Here is a 24,224-nt window from a genome sequence, read left to right as displayed (position 1 = left end):
GCACTACCCACCTTTTTCTCATTGTAAAATTGAAGTCAAGGAGGCAGGTTTATTAATATGAAAACTAAAATGTACATACACTATACAAATACGAGCGTTTATGCTTCGGATGGCTCTCTACCTTCGCTTTGCTTGGGTGAGAACCTACCTACGCAGCGGCAGCTCGCGCTACCTTTGCCCCTGCGTATTTTATCAAAAGACTGCTACTTATATTTTGACCTTTCACTTACACATGAGAGCCCTTCATATTATCTGTGGATCTGATTCTTATGTGATGCTCTACATCCATATACACGTAGCTATTTCATATACGGGAAAGTATCATACATATATTACCCCTTTTTAGTCATTAGTGTCCCTGATACAGCAGAATCTGGGTGCTTTTGAGCTGCGTTTTCTTGTGCTCAAGGCCGTTTTAGATGGTCAGAATAGCACCAAGCAGTTGCTCTCATCTGGCAGTTACTTTCTGATACCTTTGCTCAACTTTTTGGGCCAAAAAAAAAACATGACCGAAAATCGACCAAAAAGCATGAGGTACCCCTCATGGTTTTCAACAAAAATGATCAACTACGACAAGTCCGTGGCCTTCCCTCTTCATGGTGGAAGAATGACAAGCCAAACTGGTGGCCTAATTCAAGATCATGCAACAAACAATCTCAAAATCAAATGGTATGGTTCTACGTCTACAGGATTTATAAAATACCTAGGTTATCCAATTTGGTTCTGCAATCAACAAAGAGACGTATACATTGCTAAGCTGCTGGGTGATATTACTACTGCTGTTGAAAGGTTTGCAGCACGGCAAGTCTCACTGTACGGCAGAGCGAATATTGCCAACACTATGATATTGCCCAGACTATGGCATGTCATTCGGATCGTTTCCCTGCCCAAAGACACAGTCAAGAAGATAGCTTCAATCATTTATCAGTTTGTAATGTCTGGTCTGTATCGACCTCTAAAGGGCAATTCTCTCTTCCTACCAAGGTATCAAGGCGGTTTAGGACTGCTTGATATAATGGCTCAACAAAAGGTTCTGCAATTCAGATATCTGAACGCTTTGCTAACAGAAAACAGCAACAACATACCTGGTCTCACTTATAGGCTACTAGTGGATTATTTGAAGATGTCGCACGACTCACCATCGCACATAATCCCTATACTGCTCCAAACGGCTAGATACAAAAACCAGTTAAGAGGCTTCCACCCTTATTACATGATGTTCGAGGCAATAGATACCTGTATGAAGCATTCTCTGCTCTCACTCGCTTGGCCTGTCAAACCAAATGTCATGAGACTCTTGTCATTGCCAGTGCTGGAAATTCTTGATTTTGACAATGAGGAAGTAGCTATGGGATATACAAGCAGAGACTCGATCAGGGAGAGCAAAGTTCACGACTTCTTCCACATCGATCAGGAAACAAGTACTCTGCAGCTAAAGTCAAGAAGTGAATGCAAGCGACCAAACATCAGGAACCAGATAGAAAGAGGCCGTCTTTGTGGAAACATCAAATTGAAATCCTTCGCGGATACAAGAAACATGGAGGTTCATCTAGATCTACAGCCTTTCATTGCTATGCTTAATTACCAAGACCGCCCAATGCTTCGAATGGCGAACAAAGACTTGAGATCAATTATGCTGGACATACACAACCTTGTTGTTGGACGAAAGTTCAATCATACCATCAGCAAAGCCCAGTGGAAACACTTCTATCATCAAAACATGCATCACTCCGTGAGAAATGTCTGGTATAGAATGATCCATAAGCAATGCCCAAGTAAATCAGCTCTTTCCGTTCGACGCCTGAGGAACGTTGAAGATGACAAATGTACTCTCTGCAATGATACTGAAGATGCCAAACATCTCATGGTTAGCTGCCCCCACAAAAACGACATTTGGTCCAACATCCAATCCACAAGTATACCAATCTATAGTCAATCTGAACCTGAAGCAATACTTCATCTACAATCTCGACATCAAGATTACAATCTTCGACCTGTTTGCTGTCACCATTCGTATGATATGGAGATTCCAGCTCCTACATACATTCGAAGGAATGCCTTTTGATACCAATTATGTCACCACCAAGATCTGTGCCGAAGTGATGAGATTGTCAGATCTCAAGCATTAATATAAGTAGTAGTTTAATTAAATATTATATATGGCAAGTCACTTTGTTACATACACTTGTCTTCTAGATAGCTTAAGGCTGTAAAGGATGATCACTACAACTTTCATAGTCGAATATGGTAAAATGAGTCGATCAAGTCGCAAAAGGATCAGAAATCAACGAATTGTGATAGAATGTCGATCGAGATTTTAATTCCTTCTGGCTGGCAAAAAAGACTCTCCTTGATTGCTCAAAGCCCTATAATATAACGGCAATGATACCCACAGAAACGATTATACGAGAAAGCGAGACTCCTTCTCAAATGGATAGCGTATCCAACGTGAGACCCAAAAAGGACAGGCTGGTGACATAGGAGGAGCGTGGCATGATCCAAAGCAACAGAAGAGCACACAGACAAAAATGATATTGCAGGTGAAGTTTAATTCAGAAACCTCCTTCTTTTGGAAATCCCACGGCCTTGTTTGATGAATTTCGCGATGTGTACTTTACTTAGAACCCTGAAAATAGTACCATTGGATTCCTCAAGCGATTTGCTTTCTAATGATGTACATACCTTCTAATAAAATATCCTCTCTTTGACCACAAATTGGCCATTTACTTGCTTATCTCTCTTCAATTCATGTCCTTTTGTTTACTTTACATGTGATTTTTTTTAAAGCTTAATTTTGCCTAGCAAATGAATTGTTTTGATTTTGCATGATCCGAATACCTTCTAAAAGAGGACAATCCCTAAAAGAATGACATGAAATGTGTTGACTCTTTATGAGATGAATACTCTTGGCGTAAAAACTACAAACAGGTTGCAGGAATGATACACGAGAATGACCAACTCACTATGTAAATGTGGGCATATTGATGATGTCTAGTAGCGCAAACACTTGATTAAATTATTGACAGCAACCATGATAGTTGGAAATAAGATGACTTGCACTGGTTCGAAAACAATCGATTATGTTCCATTCCATGGAGATTGCCGCAATAATATTCATATGATACTCTTGCTTTCCGAGGTGTACACTTGTCTCGTGATCCAGAATCAATTGCACTGGCTCCAAGATGATGTAAACAACAAGTAAGCCAACCTTATCATCCTGTATTGCCCAATTAGATGGAGAGTTCATGGCGAATACAAACAACAAGAGAGATGGATCGGGCACTGTGTGATTTTGGAGAGAGAAATTAAGGAGAGGTAGAAAAAGATTACTTGATCTAGCAACCAACTGCATTTGTTTCAGAGTCAAATGACATTTTTTTTGTTTACGTTTTGATGAGAATGAGCCAGTAAAAAGTTGTCTGTTAATTACATCTAGGAAGAGATGGGGGAACTCGTTTCATGTGAAGGTGGAAAAAGGGCTTTTTGAAGTAGCAAAATGGACATAACTCGAGACAGAAAACAGTTGAAAGCCTCGGACGAAGCGGATCAAATAGAGCAAGTGTCAAACGTCAAAATGGTACTATTTTCACGCGCTCAAAGTAGTATATCGTGGAGAAAAGTAAAAGGAAACGAATTTGAGTGTGGCAAGGATACTAGACTCACATGAAAGTCGATGAGAAGGATATAAATAGGGATTTTTTTCAACAGCTTTTCCCTCTTCTTCTTCATCTCATCTCTCTACAACAAGCAAAATACTCTATACATACAAACTCTCTACAAGACATTTGGGCTCTCTCTCTCTCTACATATGGTCAAGTAAATCAAATACTCTACTGTCTATTGGCCTCTACTACTGCTACATACAATGCCTTACAAATCCATGGTCCTCTCTACGTCTTTTGGTCCATGCTAGAAAAAGGCCACACTATCTTTGATACATGCAGACCTTGGTGAACTGTGCGAGTAAGTTATCATCTTGTTGGACGTATGAGCCATGTTGACTAACCTATTGATTACATAGTGCCGAAAAGCTACTTTGTAGGGACTGAGTAGGATCACCGCTTCACAATCACGGGTAGACTGCAGGACAAACCCATTGGTCATGCTACGGGATGATCAAACGCTTTATTGCCGTCGAGAGTAGGGTTCAGCCCTATGATCCGGTGATAAAGGTGCCCTGAGGGTGTCGATATTCTCGTGATGGGTGAAGCAAGTTTACACCTTGGTACCTGTTTATATAGTGTTGGTTCCTTTTTATTGATGGTCAATTTTCATTGCCCAAATGGTTTGTTACGCACTCATGCCTGCAGTACTTGTGTACTTATCTCATCTTTATCTAGTTACCTCTGCCATCTCATGTTCTATCTCATCTAAAGCAAGCTGTTCTCTCCAAATGCTATCAAGCCAAGTTCTCTGTGCCTCCTACAAGCTCCTAAAATGACAAGACTGTTCAAATATACCATCTCTACATCTATACAAGGTCAAGCCCTACTCTCATCTGTGCTTCCTCTTACTCAATCAATTATCAAGACAATTAATGCCTGACATCTGTACAAGGCCAAGTCGTTCTTATATCTCTGCTACCTCTATCTATACAAGTCAAAATAGCCTCAAAAATCTGAAATATTTTAATCCATCAAGTATGGTGATCTCATAAACTCAAATACACATTAATAAAAAAACAACCACGTCTTGTCATTAGCTTCAATATTATGCTCTATTAAGATTACATCTTCTTTCAATGCTTGTACTGTCCATCAATTGCTGTGACCAATGTATTTTAAAGCTTGTACATAATTTAATCATATTCATATAATTTAATGTCAAGAGATTTTGCCGGTATGTAATATCATAACATGATAAATTTATGGTCCCTAGACACTTTCAAAGCCTCAAAAAGGAAAGAAATTGATCTAACAAGTATTTTGATAGACTGACGTTATTAAATATAGATTCAAGAAGAGCAGCACAACTAGCGATAGTGATATATAATTTGCCACCTACTTTCCATACGCTTCAAAAGCATCTATTACTGTATTGCCTTCATGATGGAAAGGGCATTGAGTCTGCCAGCCGGCCCCACCAGCCGCCAAAATTGATTCAAACCCAAAACATTATTTCTGTTCAAGATTGGACAGATTTTGCCTTTTTTCGACTCGATTGAACTCTTTTGTAAGATTCGACTATACTAGTTGTGATGATCACCCTTTGCTTCCTAATAAAATTTCGAAGCACTTTTCAAGACGCATCCAATGGTACCTAGTTAGGTAGATGTTTTGAATAAACTGATTGAGCAATTTATGAAAATATAAAAAGAGGTTTCTGGCCAAAAAGTCGAGATTTTCCATATAAAGGCCCCACAAAGATAGCTTCAGGAGTTGCGTTGGATCGATAGAAACAATTTGATTTAATATATACCATAGTAACGAGCCGCCTGAACGTAGGTTGGTTTCCACCGAAGCGAAGCGTAGGTCAGGAAACCACCCGAAGTGTCGAAAGGCTCGTATACCATAGTAAAATTCTTCATTATCAAGGTCAAAAACGCAATCGTTTGATTTTTGATGAAAGCCATGAGGGGTACCTCATGCTTTTTGGCCATTTTTTGGCCATTTTTTTTTTGGTCCCCAAAAAGTTGAGCAATAGTGGCAATAAGTAACTGCCAGATGAGAGCCATTGTTTGGTGCTATTCTGACAATCTAAAACGGCTTTGAAAGCGAAAAAACGCAACTCAAATGCACTCAGATTTTGCTGTATTAGCCACACTGTCGACTAAGAAGGGATAATACCTGTATGCTACTTGCCTGTATATGAAGTATTTACATGTATACGGATGCGGAACATCGCATAAAAGTTAGATCCACAAATGATGTGAAGGGTTTTCAAGTGCAAGCGGGAAGTTATAATGAAAGTAGCAGTATTTTGATAAGATACGCAAGGGCAATAGGTAGAGAACTATCCGGAGTATAATCACTCGTATATTATAATGCAGAATGCTGCTCTATCATTCCAGATGATCATTGAAAAGTATGGCAATGTGACAATGACACGATCAAGGTCGTGCTTTTTGGCATCTTATATAGTGTGACATTCAGTCATTCTACCAATATATGCTAGGATTTCGCTGTTTAGCCTTCAATTATCGCATGAGAGCCATTTATATACTATCTGGACTACGGAGCTGGCTTTTCAACAATATACCACGAGAGATACCTCATGGTTTTCACCGAAAATCCATCAGCAAAGTCCAGTGGAAGCACTTCTATCATCAAAATATGCACCACTCCGTGAGAAATGTCTGGTATAGAATGATCCATAAGCAATGCCCAAGTAAATCAGCTCTTTCCGTTCGACGCCTGAGGAACGTTGAAGATGACAAATGTACTCTCTGCAATGATACTGAAGATGCCAAACATCTCATGGTTAGCTGCCCCCACAAAAACGACATTTGGTCCAACATCCAATCCACAAGTATACCAATCTATAGTCAATCTGAACCTGAAGCAATACTTCATCTACAATCTCGACATCAAGATTACAATCTTCGACCTGTTTGCTGTCACCATTCGTACGATATGGAGATTCCAGCTCCTACATACGTTCGAAGGAATGCCTTTTGATACCAATTATGTCACCACCAAGATCTGTGCCGAAGTGATGAGATTGTCAGATCTCAAGCATTAATATAAGTAGTAGTTTAATTAAATATTATATATGGCAAGTCACTTTGTTACATGCACTTGTCCATCATTTGATGTTCTTATTATATTTGTGTACCTACTAATAAATAAGCAACATCCATACAAAAAAAAAAAAAAAATTACCAAAAATTAAACGATCGCGTTTTTCACCTTAAAAATGAAGACTTTTACTATGGTATATCGTAAATCAAAATGCTTCTGTAAGCCCAAAGCAACCCATGAAACCACTCTTGTGAGGCCTTCATATACAAAATTTCGATATTTTGGCTAAAACCATCATTTCATATTTTCTAAAACTGCTCAATAAGCTTATTCAAAACATCCATCTTACTTGGCACCATTGGAAGCGCCTTGAAGGGTACTCTAAGAATGTATTAAGAAGTACGGGCTGATCATCACAGTTCATATAGTCGAATCTCATAAGATAGATTAAAGAAGTCGAAAAGAACAAAACGTATCCAGTGTTAAGCAGAAAAATTAAGTTGGGGTTGAATTATTTTTGTCGCTGCTGGCTGACCAAAAATGCGCACTGGAACTTTTACATGGCATCATGCCATGTCGAAATCAATACCCTCTTATAACGAGGTGTTTATATTTGTCTTACATATTCGATTCTAACAAGACTTAGTTGAGAGAAAATATTCTCAGGTAACCTTCATTCTCCTTGCGTAACCAAGAGCATCTACTTTTGACGGCTTCTAACCTCATGATAATGTGAATGATACGCACAAAAGCAAACAAAGCCAACATTCTTGATACGATACAATGAAAGTTGAGTAAGGGGTTCTCGATTTACAGGCTAAAAATCACGGTCGTGTTTCGTTGGTCACTCACTGTAAACGTATCTCATTTTAGAAAAGGGCACTCGGAGGGCAGCATCTTTCGTATGCCTAGAAGTAGCATACTTGCTTTGATAAGGAATGCCTTACTCATCCCACTTATATTGTGGGATTCATTGGTATCAGTTTTCAACCCAGTCTAGTACCTTAGTAGGAAGTGTACCTACGCTACAAATCTGCACCTGGTACCTTTTGGACCCTTTGGAGATTAACTGGAACAGTGAAGGGAAAACGCTAGGAAAAAGCGATCAATAATCCCCAAGACTTTGCCCTTGGTAACTTTTTTGGGATTAGATGTGCTCACATCTTCTCGCTGATTAATTCTGTCAGTATCAAAGTCTTTGTGCTTTGAGAATCCAAGAAGAGCATTGCTCTATATCTTTGTAATGCAATAAAAGCTAATTCGAATATGTGTTGATCGCTGTTGATACTGTTGTCTGTTGCTTTTCTGAAAACACTGGTCAGGCTTGAGGTTTCCCAAGGTGTTTGCGGTGGTTGATACTGGTCTAGTGAACCGACTTGTATGTAAAACGTGGTGTGGGGATGGCAGAAAAGGGCTCAAACGAGAATAGACAGAATCCGTTTTATCATAATAGCCTACCAAGACGTTCTATCTTCAAAATAAGGTCTTCAAACAGATACACAAATCAATTTCTTGAAATCAAATCAATAGACGCTTATATCACCCAAGCAAAGAAATTGTTACAGTAGGATATGGGGCTAAGATCTATGTTGTATCCAAGAAACTGTGCTTGATGCTCCCATAGATCAATGTAATCTGGAGGAATATTAGTATTTGCGTAAAGCAAACATTAGAATATACTGCTCAATGTGCCTAATAGAACAGGCACAAGAGCTAGGTATTCTTTGCGTCAGCCATTACCGAAGAAACCAATTCACATGGGCAGGAGTTTGATGATAATTTCAAACAAGGCACGCCAAGTTTTGTCGAATCATTTGATTAGGCATGCCATACCGCCTCAAAAAACGCAAGGTCAATAAACAATCTTGATCAAAGAAGGCGTTGTGTTCTCGATACTTGATTATCTTGTATTGATAAAATTGAGAAAATCAGACATGTTTGATGCTTGAACTCATAATAATACATTATTTTGGACCTGGCAAGTTACAAGTGGCTCTTGAAATAGCTGGAATGCAAGTGAGGCATAGCTGTTCATTAAACGTATTCTAATCAATCGAAGCAAGTTGTTTTGGCGGCAATCTACTAGATCAAGTATTATTACGGAATAATCAATGCCATAAATAGCTTTAGCTGCCACGCCAACTAGCATCTGCTTTGATAAATTGCTTCAAAAGCCTGTGCTACCGTGCCGCGTGCGTGTTGCTAATCGGACTTGCTTCAGTAACTGACAACAATAATTGAATCAAAAGGACAGCAACCGCGTTTCGACGCTTTTTCATCTCATAAATGTATGAAAAATGGATAGTCAAAAGGTCTTTCAAGAACGCAACATTGTCGCCATCTGTAATCATATTCTCAACTACTGCGAAACACATATCAATGCAACCTCTTTACTATCGGACCACTATGTGAGGTCTTTTCATACGTTTCTTCCCACTTTACTTGTCTACATATTCGGATCACCTTCAGCAAGGTTTGTCTTTGACGATTATGCAGACAAGACTTGATATACTAATGGATTTGCTCTATAAGAGGATGGCTGCAGACTGAAACTGACAAGGAGCAGGACGATGCTATCAGAAACCTACTCTTGGTCAATGGCCATTTCTTTCAAGCACTTGTCAAACTGAGCATGTATCCCGAGTATTCTTACGATCTAGTCACCGAGAGTCTTCCAGTAAGTCAATGCACTACTCTATCAAGAGCCGAAGGCTGATGAGCATCTCTGATTAGAGTGATGTGCGAAATGTACTAGCAACAGGCGCAATTCATTTGTTACCTCGAGTCTACAAAAGCTGTTCCTATTTAGATGCTTCCAAAACCACTAATTCAGTCAACATACGCACCACAGCAACTCGACAATCGACTCTGGTAGCTACGGCAGTAGGAGGCGATCGAAAGATACGGTTCAACATGCTGCAATTCTATCTCTACTATTTCGCAAGTGTGCCAACATGGCCACCACTTGTGCCGCCACCACCACAGCCATCTGCCATGAGCTTCATGAGAGGCACATCCACCAACACCACTACTACCGCCAAAAACAACAATAATATGTTACACACCAAAACTGTAGAATATGGGACCATACGAAGCACAAATACAACGGTGGCCACCAACGGCACCAGTGCTTCAACAGTAAATTCATCTACACCTTACCAGATACCAGGAAAACTACGATCCATCATCCCCAGTGTCTACAGCAGCGTATTTGAGGAATATTTCGATTGTTTTGTGCCCATCAACACAAGCCAAACCTTTCCATATTTTGTAGACACTTTCTTTCTCGACACTTGCATCGAATTATGGATCCGTACTTCTTGGGTGGCCGTTGGACAGAAGCTCAGCATGGAATACATGCATTCGATATCAGTGTTTGTCAGTAACATTGTCAAGCACAATTTACAGCAGTGCTTTGCCGACGAGGACTCACTATATTACTCGGTGTACGCTTCAGTCAAGGACGAGCTGTTCTTTATGTTGTCCAGGCTGGCACACAATTGGAGCAAAAGCGACGATTATCTACAAGTGATTGAACTGTGGTCCATGTGGGCAGCACCATGGCGACTGGGAGCAATACCTCGTACGTCTCAAAAGGAGATATACACACCGATCAAGCAAGGATGGGCGCTATTCGTCTTGGACAACATACCCTTTTACTTTTCAATAGTAAATATCATCTTACAACGCACAAGCACCTTTGAATACAAGGATAGCATACAGCCAGCCACTACAACACTGACCTCCTTTACAGACACAGGCGCCATCCGTGGCCAACTGCGAATCCTATATAGATTGATCAACGTGTTAAGGGCAGAGGGTTTAGTGGACTTTTTGGGTCTGATTGAGAGGGGTCTAGAAAGTGTCCAGTCAAACGCAATCAGCATAGTAGCAGCCAACGCAAATAACCCATACAAGCAGATATCGATACTATGTTACGGATCAGACACCCTGGATATATCGGTTCAAGAGAAACTGAGAAGCATGTACAAGTTATTTGTTGAATTGGAGGAACGTAATACATGGAAACCACAAGGACTGTACAGCACAGAGCCCAGATCTGAGCATTTGCTTAAGACATTAAACCTCCTTCACAACGCCTACCTCGCTCGCTCAAGTGCACAAAATACACCCAAAGCAGCACAACTGAAAGACGCCTATGATTTTCTTGCTAGCACATTCAAAGTAACCGGCACAAGTCATTTGCTAGCGCCCAGTAGTAACACAACGACTGCAGCTACATCAGCAAGCACACAGGAGAACACAGTGACACATAGACGATATGAGCCCAGAGTCGTTGGTCTAGGCGAAGGCGGATATTTGACAATGGAGGAAAAGATACTATTGCGCGATGGCAAGGCTGTGTGTTCTAGAGACAATATCCGTGCCATGGGCCCTAGAGCCAAAACCTACGTTAGATCCTACGAAGATCCCACTCTTGTACGCTGGTCGTTGCAATTGGATACTGATTTGAACGAGCTTGTAAGTATTTAGCACGGAAATGAGCGTTCAAGGAATCTAACATGTACCACTTAGTACAAACGCTGGCCAATCGAGTATAGACCAAGGTTTTTTCCCGATGAGTTGACTACGAGGCCTTGGGCTCATCGAGTTACGTTTACTTATACGGTTGTATTTGGCCTCCTTTTTATCTACATTTTATACAGGAGTCTTTTTTAAGCAGCATATCATGTCAAATTATTTATGATAAACAATCATGTACGAGTCGCGTGGATGCACTCTATTTCTTTCCCTCTTTCTTCCCTTCTTGTTTCTTTTTATCCCTCTCCACTGGTTTGATATAGACAATAAATGACTTTTGACTTTGAAGAAAGACACGGTGATTTGTTTCAATGCATCACACCCACTGCTAGTATCTTCATTGGTGTAAGCGAGGACATGAAGCTGTCCAATAAATCGTTTAGACAAAAGATTAGCAACCAGCTGTCCATGGTACAGGCACAAAAGAAGAGCGTAGGACAAGTAGCCTCTATTGCTCATGGCCAACGTCATTTCTTCTTTCTCATCACAAGACAGAAATCATACAACAAACCAAGCTATGCAGATTTTGAAATGTGTTTGGTCGAGCTGCGTAAACAATGCGAGAAATTGGGCGTGTTGAATCTGGCTTTTCCAAGGGAATTGGACGCAGGATTACAGGAGAAATATGTCAAAGAGGCCCTGTTTACGGTATTCAATGGTATGTGTGCTCGTTTGGGCTGCTCCTGTCTCAAACTCATCTCTTTGAATTAGGTTGGCCTGGAAAGTTGGTCATGTTTTATGCCGCTGATGCTTAGACACACACAAAAAAGGTCCTGGGCTTCTGTTGATAGTTCACACGATGAATTTAGCAATAAAAAATATCTTTTTTCTTCTCTTCTTTTCGATATCCTACAAAATGTCTTCAGATGATGAAAATGCGCCCTTATTCAACAGAACCAGCCGAGGTGTCAGTCATTGGAACAGACTAAAGAAGAGCACCATGGTAATGATGCGAATTGTCCGGCTCCACTTGTAGATTAACACTTGTTCAAGTAGCTTATACGAGCTGCCATCGTATTCTCCATTTTAGCAGCACTAGCGACTGGCACATGCTTGCTGCAAAGATATCTTAGTCAGGGCGATAAGCTCGACTTGTCTCCTCTGGATGGTTTCTGCTCTCATGTCGATTCTATTCAACCCAACGAATACATTGGTCGTCATCAAAAGCTGGCTCAAGTACTGAAAGACGAAAAGGCCGATGCGTTGATCATGGAGGGCGGTGCTTCCATGATTTACTACACCAACATTGAGTGGGGATTGACAGAGCGTGCATTCATGGTTATCCTTCAGTTAGACAGCAACGAGCCAACAGGCATTCACACCACTATCGTATCGCCCGCCTTTGAAGCTACACGTGCATTGGATAGTTTGAGAAAGGCAAAGTTACCACAGGAAATTTCACCGGACATTGTCGAATGGCTCGAATATGAATCACCCTACGATGCTGTCAAGAAGGTGTTCAACAACAAGTCTGGAAACCGAATCATCGTGGAGGAAGATGCTCGATTATTCATTTACCAAGGCATTGTTGACGGATTGACTGGCAGTGATGTGTACTTGGCACCCAGATCCATCAGAATGTTACGCATGGTGAAATCAAAGGCTGAACTGGATATTATGAGATGCGCCAATACGGCTACTGAGCTGGCTATTCGCACTGTCCGCCCACACATTAAGGTTGGCATGACTGAATTCGACATTCAGAATGTGATGGAGAAAGCATTGCGCAGAGCTGGATTAACAAACACTTGGGTCCTTGCGCTTGTTGATGAGAATGCTGCTCTTCCTCACGGCTCCTCCAGCGAAAAGAAGGTTACTAAGCACAGCACTGTCTTGATTGACACGGGAGGAGAATTACTTGGTAAAGGACTGAACGATACCTTTTAATACTGGATCATACAACAGCTGACAATTGATTTCCTATAGGCTATCAGTCAGATACTACCAGAACCTTTTTCATGGGAAAACGAGGACACAATGAAACCATTGAGGATGCCTGGTATTTGGTCCGTCGTGCTCAAGAGAATGTACTGAATCAAACTGGGGCAGGCACAACGTGTGCTCAGGTAGATTTGACTGCACGTCATATCATTGAAAAGGGAGGATTTGGAAAGTATTTCACGCATCGATTGGGCCATGGCATTGGCCTTCGCATGCACGACGAGCCTTACATGCACCAGGGAAACACAGAGCAATACTTGGAGCCGGGCATGACATTCAGTGTGGAACCAGGTATCTACGTTACAAACGAATTTGGTATTCGTCTCGAAGATATCGTCGTGGTCAGAGAAGATGGCAAATTGGAGTTGCTAACTAGAGGTTTGGCTCAAAATCCTTGGACCCTTTGATCCTGCTGATGACAACCTGAATAAATACTACCATCATAATTTATTACATTTAAAACACCGCTTGATATCTTGAGTATTAAGTTGTTGGACCGCAATGTTCACATCGCGCCTGTAAACCGGTCCAACATGACTCATTTTATTTTTTTTCAGCGAGGATATACTTTGGAACCTTCGCTCCTCCCTTTTCTCTGTTGCGCTTTGATTTCTCTTTTGATTTCTCTTTGAATTTCGAATTGAAATTCGCTTTAAAAGTAGCATGTTCCTATAGCGAATTTCTGTGTAGAAGACGATGGAGCAATTAGATTTTAGATAGGAAGTGTAGGTGATGAGGAAACGAAGATTTTTGAAATTTGCAAATTTAGAGTAGATGCTACTAATAAAAGTCAACGGATTACTATATGAATGTTGGTTGTATGTCTAGTAAAAGTTGTAGAGGGTACTTTGGTTGATTAAGAAGTGTTGTATCTGGGCTTGCTGAGAACGATGTCGATGAGTAATGAGGAAAAAGAGAGAAAATGGACAAATTTCAAAGGGCCGTACCGGTTAATTTTACTAAGTGAACATGAGCTTAAAGCTTAATAGCTTCTGTTTCTTTTTTGATTCTCTATACGATAATATGGTTATTATAGATAAATAAAGAAAGTTTTGATTATCCCCTGCTTGTAGCTCATGAAATATACGATTTTGAGCAAATTTATGAAGGGAACGTACATCTGGTACTTGAAACATTTATATTATAATGGATATAACGTATAGCTATCGAATGGTCTTTGTTTTGTGCGAATCCAGTGAGTATTTGCCGAGATATGGTCAAAAAAGGGTATCATGCAAAATCATGGATTTTCCTTCAAAATCTGCCTGTGATAGCAAGCAAAAAATCTGGTGACGATTTTTTGGTCAAGACAATATCTTCAATATTTCGTGATAGAGTCATGCCAAAGCTTCAAGCAATAGCTCATTCGATAGGAATTTTTTTGGTCTACAATGTTTAGTAATGCTTAACAAAATGCTTTGATGACAGATACTGATTAATCTTTTGAAAACAGTCAAAAAATCGCAAAAACAACCGTATCAAATACCAGGTGAACAATGTACACCAGAGACTTGAAACAAATACCATTGTATTTTCCTTTGAATTCTCTACAAGTTTCATATAAGTTTGAAGGGATGTTTACTATCAGGAAACGCGTAATTTCAATGTTGATAGATTTCGGAATCCCATGGATCATCATTCAGAATACTAGAAATTGAAGCTCCGTTGACCTTCCGCATGTGTACACCTCACAAGTGTGCATTTGACCAAGCATTTTAAAAATCGGAGCGTACGAAAAGGGCCATATTAACTTGCTATTTTCAAGTTATCAATAGATACTTGACATGTTGGAGAATTTAGCTTTTAAGACGAGAGAGCTTTAGCTTGCTTTGTTCGATTACAGTAAGGTTTGCCATTTAAGATATGCATATTCCGCCGCTTAAAAATAGCATCTCCAATGTTGATTAACTCATGAAGTAGCCATTTCCAATATAATGTTCCCACTAAGAAGTTGCTCCAATATCATTATTCTACAACATATTTAAGTTTGACGAGATTCTAAATTTTTTTTTTTTTAAACCTATGAGGACCTGGATGTACAAAATGTTTTTTGATTTTGAGATTTTCAACTTTTGGATGATTGAACATCGATTTTTGAAAAAGTGATGCCAGAGCTTTGAAAGTAGCATGTTCCTATAGCGAATTTCTGTGTAGAAGACGATGGAGCAATTAGATTTTAGATAGGAAGTGTAGGTGATGAGGAAACGAAGATTTTTGAAATTTGCAAATTTAGAGTAGATGCTACTAATAAAAGTCAACGGATTACTATATGAATGTTGGTTGTATGTCTAGTAAAAGTTGTAGAGGGTACTTTGGTTGATTAAGAAGTGTTGTATCTGGGCTTGCTGAGAACGATGTCGATGAGTAATGAGGAAAAAGAGAGAAAATGGACAAATTTCAAAGGGCCGTACCGGTTAATTTTACTAAGTGAACATGAGCTTAAAGCTTAATAGCTTCTGTTTCTTTTTTGATTCTCTATACGATAATATGGTTATTATAGATAAATAAAGAAAGTTTTGATTATCCCCTGCTTGTAGCTCATGAAATATACGATTTTGAGCAAATTTATGAAGGGAACGTACATCTGGTACTTGAAACATTTATATTATAATGGATATAACGTATAGCTATCGAATGGTCTTTGTTTTGTGCGAATCCAGTGAGTATTTGCCGAGATATGGTCAAAAAAGGGTATCATGCAAAATCATGGATTTTCCTTCAAAATCTGCCTGTGATAGCAAGCAAAAAATCTGGTGACGATTTTTTGGTCAAGACAATATCTTCAATATTTCGTGATAGAGTCATGCCAAAGCTTCAAGCAATAGCTCATTCGATAGGAATTTTTTTGGTCTACAATGTTTAGTAATGCTTAACAAAATGCTTTGATGACAGATACTGATTAATCTTTTGAAAACAGTCAAAAAATCGCAAAAACAACCGTATCAAATACCAGGTGAACAATGTACACCAGAGACTTGAAACAAATACCATTGTATTTTCCTTTGAATTCTCTACAAGTTTCATATAAGTTTGAAGGGATGTTTACTATCAGGAAACGCGTAATTTCAATGTTGATAGATTTCGGAATCCCATGGATCATCATTCAGAATACTAGAAATTGAAGCTCCGTTGACCTTCCGCATGTGTACACCTCACAAGTGTGCATTTGACCAAGCATTTTAAAAATCGGAGCGTACGAAAAGGGCCATATTAACTTGCTATTTTCAAGTTATCAATAGATACTTGACATGTTGGAGAATTTAGCTTTTAAGACGAGAGAGCTTTAGCTTGCTTTGTTCGATTACAGTAAGGTTTGCCATTTAAGATATGCATATTCCGCCGCTTAAAAATAGCATCTCCAATGTTGATTAACTCATGAAGTAGCCATTTCCAATATAATGTTCCCACTAAGAAGTTGCTCCAATATCATTATTCTACAACATATTTAAGTTTGACGAGATTCTAAATTTTTTTTTTTTTAAACCTATGAGGACCTGGATGTACAAAATGTTTTTTGATTTTGAGATTTTCAACTTTTGGATGATTGAACATCGATTTTTGAAAAAGTGATGCCAGAGCTTTGAAAGTAGCATGTTCCTATAGCGAATTTCTGTGTAGAAGACGATGGAGCAATTAGATTTTAGATAGGAAGTGTAGGTGATGAGGAAACGAAGATTTTTGAAATTTGCAAATTTAGAGTAGATGCTACTAATAAAAGTCAACGGATTACTATATGAATGTTGGTTGTATGTCTAGTAAAAGTTGTAGAGGGTACTTTGGTTGATTAAGAAGTGTTGTATCTGGGCTTGCTGAGAACGATGTCGATGAGTAATGAGGAAAAAGAGAGAAAATGGACAAATTTCAAAGGGCCGTACCGGTTAATTTTACTAAGTGAACATGAGCTTAAAGCTTAATAGCTTCTGTTTCTTTTTTGATTCTCTATACGATAATATGGTTATTATAGATAAATAAAGAAAGTTTTGATTATCCCCTGCTTGTAGCTCATGAAATATACGATTTTGAGCAAATTTATGAAGGGAACGTACATCTGGTACTTGAAACATTTATATTATAATGGATATAACGTATAGCTATCGAATGGTCTTTGTTTTGTGCGAATCCAGTGAGTATTTGCCGAGATATGGTCAAAAAAGGGTATCATGCAAAATCATGGATTTTCCTTCAAAATCTGCCTGTGATAGCAAGCAAAAAATCTGGTGACGATTTTTTGGTCAAGACAATATCTTCAATATTTCGTGATAGAGTCATGCCAAAGCTTCAAGCAATAGCTCATTCGATAGGAATTTTTTTGGTCTACAATGTTTAGTAATGCTTAACAAAATGCTTTGATGACAGATACTGATTAATCTTTTGAAAACAGTCAAAAAATCGCAAAAACAACCGTATCAAATACCAGGTGAACAATGTACACCAGAGACTTGAAACAAATACCATTGTATTTTCCTTTGAATTCTCTACAAGTTTCATATAAGTTTGAAGGGATGTTTACTATCAGGAAACGCGTAATTTCAATGTTGATAGATTTCGGAATCCCATGGATCATCATTCAGAATACTAGAAATTGAAGCTCCGTTGACCTTCCGCATGTGTACACCTCACAAGTGTGCATTTGACCAAGCATTTTAAAAATCGGAGCGTACGAAAAGGGCCATATTAACTTGCTATTTTCAAGTTATCAATAGATACTTGACATGTTGGAGAATTTAGCTTTTAAGACGAGAGAGCTTTAGCTTGCTTTGTTCGATTACAGTAAGGTTTGCCATTTAAGATATGCATATTCCGCCGCTTAAAAATAGCATCTCCAATGTTGATTAACTCATGAAGTAGCCATTTCCAATATAATGTTCCCACTAAGAAGTTGCTCCAATATCATTATTCTACAACATATTTAAGTTTGACGAGATTCTAAATTTTTTTTTTTTTAAACCTATGAGGACCTGGATGTACAAAATGTTTTTTGATTTTGAGATTTTCAACTTTTGGATGATTGAACATCGATTTTTGAAAAAGTGATGCCAGAGCTTTGAAAGTAGCATGTTCCTATAGCGAATTTCTGTGTAGAAGACGATGGAGCAATTAGATTTTAGATAGGAAGTGTAGGTGATGAGGAAACGAAGATTTTTGAAATTTGCAAATTTAGAGTAGATGCTACTAATAAAAGTCAACGGATTACTATATGAATGTTGGTTGTATGTCTAGTAAAAGTTGTAGAGGGTACTTTGGTTGATTAAGGAGTGTTGTATCTGGGCTTGCTGAGAACGATGTCGATGAGTAATGAGGAAAAAGAGAGAAAATGGACAAATTTCAAAGGGCCGTACCGGTTAATTTTACTAAGTGAACATGAGCTTAAAGCTTAATAGCTTCTGTTTCTTTTTTGATTCTCTATACGATAATATGGTTATTATAGATAAATAAAGAAAGTTTTGATTATCCCCTGCTTGTAGCTCATGAAATATACGATTTTGAGCAAATTTATGAAGGGAACGTACATCTGGTACTTGAAACATTTATATTATAATGGATATAACGTATAGCTATCGAATGGTCTTTGTTTTGTGCGAATCCAGTGAGTATTTGCCGAGATATGGTCAAAAAAGGGTATCATGCAAAATCATGGATTTTCCTTCAAAATCTGCCTGTGATAGCAAGCAAAAAATCTGGTGACGATTTTTTGGTCAAGACAATATCTTCAATATTTCGTGATAGAGTCATGCCAAAGCTTCAAGCAATAGCTCATTCGATAGGAATTTTTTTGGTCTACAATGTTTAGTAATGCTTAACAAAATGCTTTGATGACAGATACTGATTAATCTTTTGAAAACAGTCAAAAAATCGCAAAAACAACCGTATCAAATACCAGGTGAACAATGTACACCAGAGACTTGAAACAAATACCATTGTATTTTCCTTTGAATTCTCTACAAGTTTCATATAAGTTTGAAGGGATGTTTACTATCAGGAAACGCGTAATTTCAATGTTGATAGATTTCGGAATCCCATGGATCATCATTCAGAATACTAGAAATTGAAGCTCCGTTGACCTTCCGCATGTGTACACCTCACAAGTGTGCATTTGACCAAGCATTTTAAAAATCGGAGCGTACGAAAAGGGCCATATTAACTTGCTATTTTCAAGTTATCAATAGATACTTGACATGTTGGAGAATTTAGCTTTTAAGACGAGAGAGCTTTAGCTTGCTTTGTTCGATTACAGTAAGGTTTGCCATTTAAGATATGCATATTCCGCCGCTTAAAAATAGCATCTCCAATGTTGATTAACTCATGAAGTAGCCATTTCCAATATAATGTTCCCACTAAGAAGTTGCTCCAATATCATTATTCTACAACATATTTAAGTTTGACGAGATTCTAAATTTTTTTTTTTTTAAACCTATGAGGACCTGGATGTACAAAATGTTTTTTGATTTTGAGATTTTCAACTTTTGGATGATTGAACATCGATTTTTGAAAAAGTGATGCCAGAGCTTTGAAAGTAGCATGTTCCTATAGCGAATTTCTGTGTAGAAGACGATGGAGCAATTAGATTTTAGATAGGAAGTGTAGGTGATGAGGAAACGAAGATTTTTGAAATTTGCAAATTTAGAGTAGATGCTACTAATAAAAGTCAACGGATTACTATATGAATGTTGGTTGTATGTCTAGTAAAAGTTGTAGAGGGTACTTTGGTTGATTAAGGAGTGTTGTATCTGGGCTTGCTGAGAACGATGTCGATGAGTAATGAGGAAAAAGAGAGAAAATGGACAAATTTCAAGGTGTTTTATCATTTCTAAACTGGATCACCAAATGCGTAGAAACAATCAATTCAAGCACAGACTACATCAGACTATAAACTTTGACATGAGACAGGATTCAGGCACGATCCGTATCATGGCATGTTCGGGATAATAAATCTAATATATTATCCTATCACCCAAATCAACCCATCTAATACCTTATCCTCACATCAAATCCCTCAATTCGAATAGCATATAAACCCTCTTATTTTCAATGTAATAAACTATATTCTTTACCTGATGATTAGTTTCACACAGTTTTTATAAATAGTTTATTTCTGATAAATCACAAAAAAGGGCCGTGAAGTGAACTAGACTAGATTCCCATCATAAATAAAGCCCAAAATAAATGTCATCTCAATCAAACCATGCTACCATCAGCAGATAAGCATGCAAAATAATAGTATTAGCATGGTGATAGCAAGGGTTAAATGCTCTAAAATGAGAGATGACAGATACTAAAGTAAATGTCAAGGGTATTGTAATGTGTTGTAACATAAATATACCTAAAAAGAATACAGGCTCAACAATAAAGAGCTATTCTTTACGCATGATTCAAAAACCATATATTGAAATACCGTTCTTGATCCATCAGATCAACAATTAAATGACCCAACAAAAATATATAAAGTAATGGAATCACTGGCAACTACTAAACTGCTGCCAGATAAGAGATATAAACCAAATAATATAAATAGAGACGTAGAATATACATTTTATTGCACATTATCCTAATTTCGAATAAAGAAGGATTTTAGCAGTATTCTACCTGCTTTTTTAACACCATTTTTACTGCAGAGTTGCCATTAATATCTGTTGCGTTTGAAGTGTGGGCGTGGGCAGCAGCAGCGGTGACTGTAGTGGTGGTAGTTGTGGCAATAACGGCAGCAGGAGTGATAGTAGTATTGGCTGCATACACTGCTATTGGTTTCCCTTGAGATTGTTACACAACGTTTGTGAGCATTTGGCGACGAAGAGCAGAAGAAGGGCCACGAGGGCGAGCAATGACGCGTCTTTCAGCTGGAATGGAAGCAGTGGGAGGAGGAGCAGCTGAAGAAGCAACAGTGGCAGCAGGCAAACCAAAGGAAAACAAATCACCATCATCGGCAGCCCAGTCCATGGCAAGTGGCTGGCAAACAGGAGAGCACAAACCATAGGGATCTACGTCCATAGCGGTAGTTGATGGCATGGGATTCAGGACCATCAAATGCGAAGACGTACTGGCACCAGGGAAATCGACAAGGACATCCATGTCATCGGAGAGGAGAGCAGCAGGAGAGTCGATATCCATTGGCATTGGATGGCTTGGGACGCAGATATCCATTGGCTCCACAGTAGGAGCAGGAGTGGTAACAGTACCAGCACAGATTGCACCGGCAGAAGCAGTAGCAGTAGCCTCCAAGAAAACTGGGAGGAGAGAGCTCTCAGCAATGGTAGCTACCTTGCGCTTTTTGGCTTGCTCTTGATCAGCACAAAGAGCAAAGTCACCATCGCTCAATCTCTTCTTACCAGGGATTAAATCACCATCGGTACGAGAAGAAGAAAGAACAAAGGGGCACACCAAAGAAGCAAAGGAAGCACCATCGGCAGCGACATCAACAGAAACGACAGCACCTACAACAGGAGCAACATCGGTCTGGACATCACCAGAAGTAGCACTGTTGATTATAGCGTCAGAAAAACCAACACTAGTATCACAGGTACCACGAACAGTACCGACAAGAGTGTCACCGCAGCAAGCAGCAGCAACGAAATCATTATCAGCACCAGAATCAGTAGTAGAAGAGTTACCAGCAGCTTCACCCGAAGGATTAGCATCAGGAACACAACTACCACCAACAACAGCATCCAAAGCGTTCATCGTCTCAGTAACATTTGAAGCAGAAGCAACAAAAGTACCATCCGAAAAATCAATGGAGCGAAAAGCAGAAGACAAAAAGACAAGCTTTCTATCAACTGGAAGAGCAGGAGAATCACAATTGCTTGCAACTTTCAAGCCCTTTGCATGCTTGCAGTAAGTCTCGTCTTCAACTTCAGGCATGCGAGACTCATCCAAAGACAAGTCTGCACTAACTGCATCACTTTCTGGCGAGACCAAGAGGGGGCAAGTTACAATAACAGAGCCACCAACAGAGAAACGATACTCGTGAGGAGCTTGGTTAGGGCGCGAACCACTAACAGAAGAGGAAGAGAGAGAAGCAGCCTCATCAGCAACAAGTGCGTCAAAGGACATGCCGTACTTACCGGCAACAGCAGCAGAGACAGGATAAGCAACAACCACTGCCTCATCACCTGGATATGGGCCGCCTTGCAAAAGCAAAACGCGCCAGATGAATCGAACAACGATTATCAACAAGAGAGCCACAACTGCCGAAACAACTGCAACAATCGTGTCAGGATATTGATTATCCACAAAGTAGAACACAACATCCATACCTACCGTCCAGAAAGGAGAAGCCAACAAAAGACATAATCCAACTGGTGTCATAAAGAACATCAACAGAGCGAGAGCAATAAGAGCAGAGCTAATAAGGCTGAACATGTTGAGATATAGCGTTTTTACGAATAGAAAAAGCGAAAAGATGGGGAATAACAATATACAAAAAAAGATTTTGGATATACTATTAAAAATTTTTACGCGTTCTTATCAGTCGCTGTATTGATTGGCTGGAGATAGTATGTAGAGTATCTAACTGGCTTAATGTAACACTTGTAATCCAGAGCGTAAGCCCGGATTAGACTATAAAGTAACGAAATTTGGAAAGTGTCACTACCATCATAGTAACCAAACAAGCGAGTTTCATGTCTTTTCCGCTTATTACTAATGCTCTTTTAAAGTAAATGAAATGTGTTGTTATCATATATGTTTTTTTTTTATTAAGGGTCATGCTTCCATGAGATTGGCTTTCAGGGCTATTAAACCTGGGGGCTCTAATATGTTAAATAGCCATGAACTATCAACGAGATGCTGGATTACTTAAATTATGAGAAGGAAATAAAACAGTGAAGTATTAGCTTTCTACTGCGTACGAAATGAAGATGTTTTTTTTTAGTTGCATGAAATATACGGCTCCTTTGAAAGCTTTTTGAATACACCGTAGGATCCTAATATTTTTGGTACGCTTGCCAAATCCGATGACACGTTAGATTGTTGCAAGTGATGTGTATAGATATTTTAGAAATAGATGGAGCGACGGTTTGCTATTATTGTAAGTAAATCTACTGTTGTTGTTTCAATGATGATAGTCCCTCAGTTGGCTTTCTATCATCTACTTTCTATTGTGTCACTTTACTGAGAGTCGCAGTGCCGCGAAGGCTGATTGGAAATGCGTCTCAGGATTCCTAGGTCTATACTATTGTACACGAAGCTACTTCACATACGGGCAAGCAGTATACTTGTACATCCCCTTTTTATTCCTTAGTGTCCATGATAGAAGAGCAAGATTTGAATGCATTTAAGCCGCGTTTTCTCGTTTTCAAGACCGTTTTAAATGGTCAGAAGAGCACCAAACAGTTGCTCTCATCTGGCAGTTACTTATTGCCACTGTTGCTCAACTTTTTGGGGACCAAAAAATTATGGACAAAACTCGACTTCAAACCATGAGGTACCCCTCATGGTTTTCATTGAAAATTAAATGATCGCGTTTTTTGCCTTGAAGATGAAGGATTTTACTATGGTATATATGATATCAAAATGTTTCTCTCAACCGAAAGCAACTTCTGGAATTGCTTTTATGAGGTTTTTATATGCAAGATTTTGACATTTTGGCCAAAAACCGTATATTATATTTTACCAAATTGCTCAATAAGTTCAGTTAAAACATCTATTTTACTTGGCATCATTAGAAGCGCCTTAAAGAACATTCCAAGAATGTATTAGGAAGCATCAGATGGTAATCACCATTTGTATAGTCAAATATCACAAAATAGTTAAAGAAGTCCACAAAAGACGAAATTTGGCCAATATTGATCAGAATGAATCAACTGAGTTTGAATGAGTTTTGGCGGCAGCAACGGGGTGCGATGCTGCTTCTGACTGGAGCAATTGTCTTTCTAATGCTGACAATGAGGATGACCATGAATTTGGACTCGTCGGACCAAACAACCTTCTTCCACTGATGTAGCCCCCATCCAACGTTGTCCAAACACCAAGGCAGTTTTTTTTCTGCTTGTCTTTAGGCGCCAATGCTGGCCTGTGTGCAGCCTTGTAAAATTAATAGCCAATTAGTTTCATATACTTCTT

At 39.0% G+C, this 24,224-nt stretch overlaps 5 protein-coding genes across 5 annotated transcripts; 4 read left to right on the top strand and 1 right to left on the bottom strand.

The window, feature by feature from the left end:
* Positions 1–559: 559 nt before the first annotated feature.
* Positions 560–2,065, top strand: PWP1 (rRNA-processing protein; the record flags this gene model as incomplete). The annotated part of the gene is made up of 1 exon (XM_064821073.1): positions 560–2,065. One exon carries the CDS (start codon positions 560–562, stop codon positions 2,063–2,065), a length of 1,506 nt encoding a protein of 501 aa, XP_064684993.1.
* A 6,915-nt stretch (positions 2,066–8,980) lies between these two features.
* Positions 8,981–11,177, top strand: ATC70_001679 (uncharacterized protein; the record flags this gene model as incomplete). The annotated part of the gene is made up of 3 exons (XM_064821072.1): positions 8,981–9,156; positions 9,216–9,360; positions 9,417–11,177. The coding sequence occupies 3 exons, from the start codon at positions 8,981–8,983 to the stop codon at positions 11,175–11,177; spliced, it is 2,082 nt and encodes a 693-aa protein (XP_064684992.1).
* A 318-nt stretch (positions 11,178–11,495) lies between these two features.
* Positions 11,496–11,980, top strand: ATC70_001678 (uncharacterized protein; the record flags this gene model as incomplete). Its single annotated transcript, XM_064821071.1, has 2 exons — positions 11,496–11,883; positions 11,937–11,980. 2 exons carry the CDS (start codon positions 11,496–11,498, stop codon positions 11,978–11,980), a joined length of 432 nt encoding a protein of 143 aa, XP_064684991.1.
* A 101-nt stretch (positions 11,981–12,081) lies between these two features.
* ATC70_001677 (uncharacterized protein) lies at positions 12,082–13,573 on the top strand (the record flags this gene model as incomplete). Its single annotated transcript, XM_064821070.1, has 3 exons — positions 12,082–12,168; positions 12,222–13,086; positions 13,152–13,573. The coding sequence occupies 3 exons, from the start codon at positions 12,082–12,084 to the stop codon at positions 13,571–13,573; spliced, it is 1,374 nt and encodes a 457-aa protein (XP_064684990.1).
* A 7,351-nt stretch (positions 13,574–20,924) lies between these two features.
* ATC70_001676 (uncharacterized protein) lies at positions 20,925–22,523 on the bottom strand (the record flags this gene model as incomplete). Its single annotated transcript, XM_064821069.1, has 1 exon — positions 20,925–22,523. One exon carries the CDS (start codon positions 22,521–22,523, stop codon positions 20,925–20,927), a length of 1,599 nt encoding a protein of 532 aa, XP_064684989.1.
* Positions 22,524–24,224: the final 1,701 nt, after the last annotated feature.

Source organism: Mucor velutinosus (genome assembly GCF_035048745.1).
Source record: "Mucor velutinosus strain NIH1002 chromosome Unknown tig00000041, whole genome shotgun sequence".
Lineage (NCBI taxonomy): Eukaryota > Fungi > Mucoromycota > Mucoromycetes > Mucorales > Mucoraceae > Mucor > Mucor velutinosus.
This window is presented reverse-complemented; position numbering and strand designations above follow the sequence as displayed.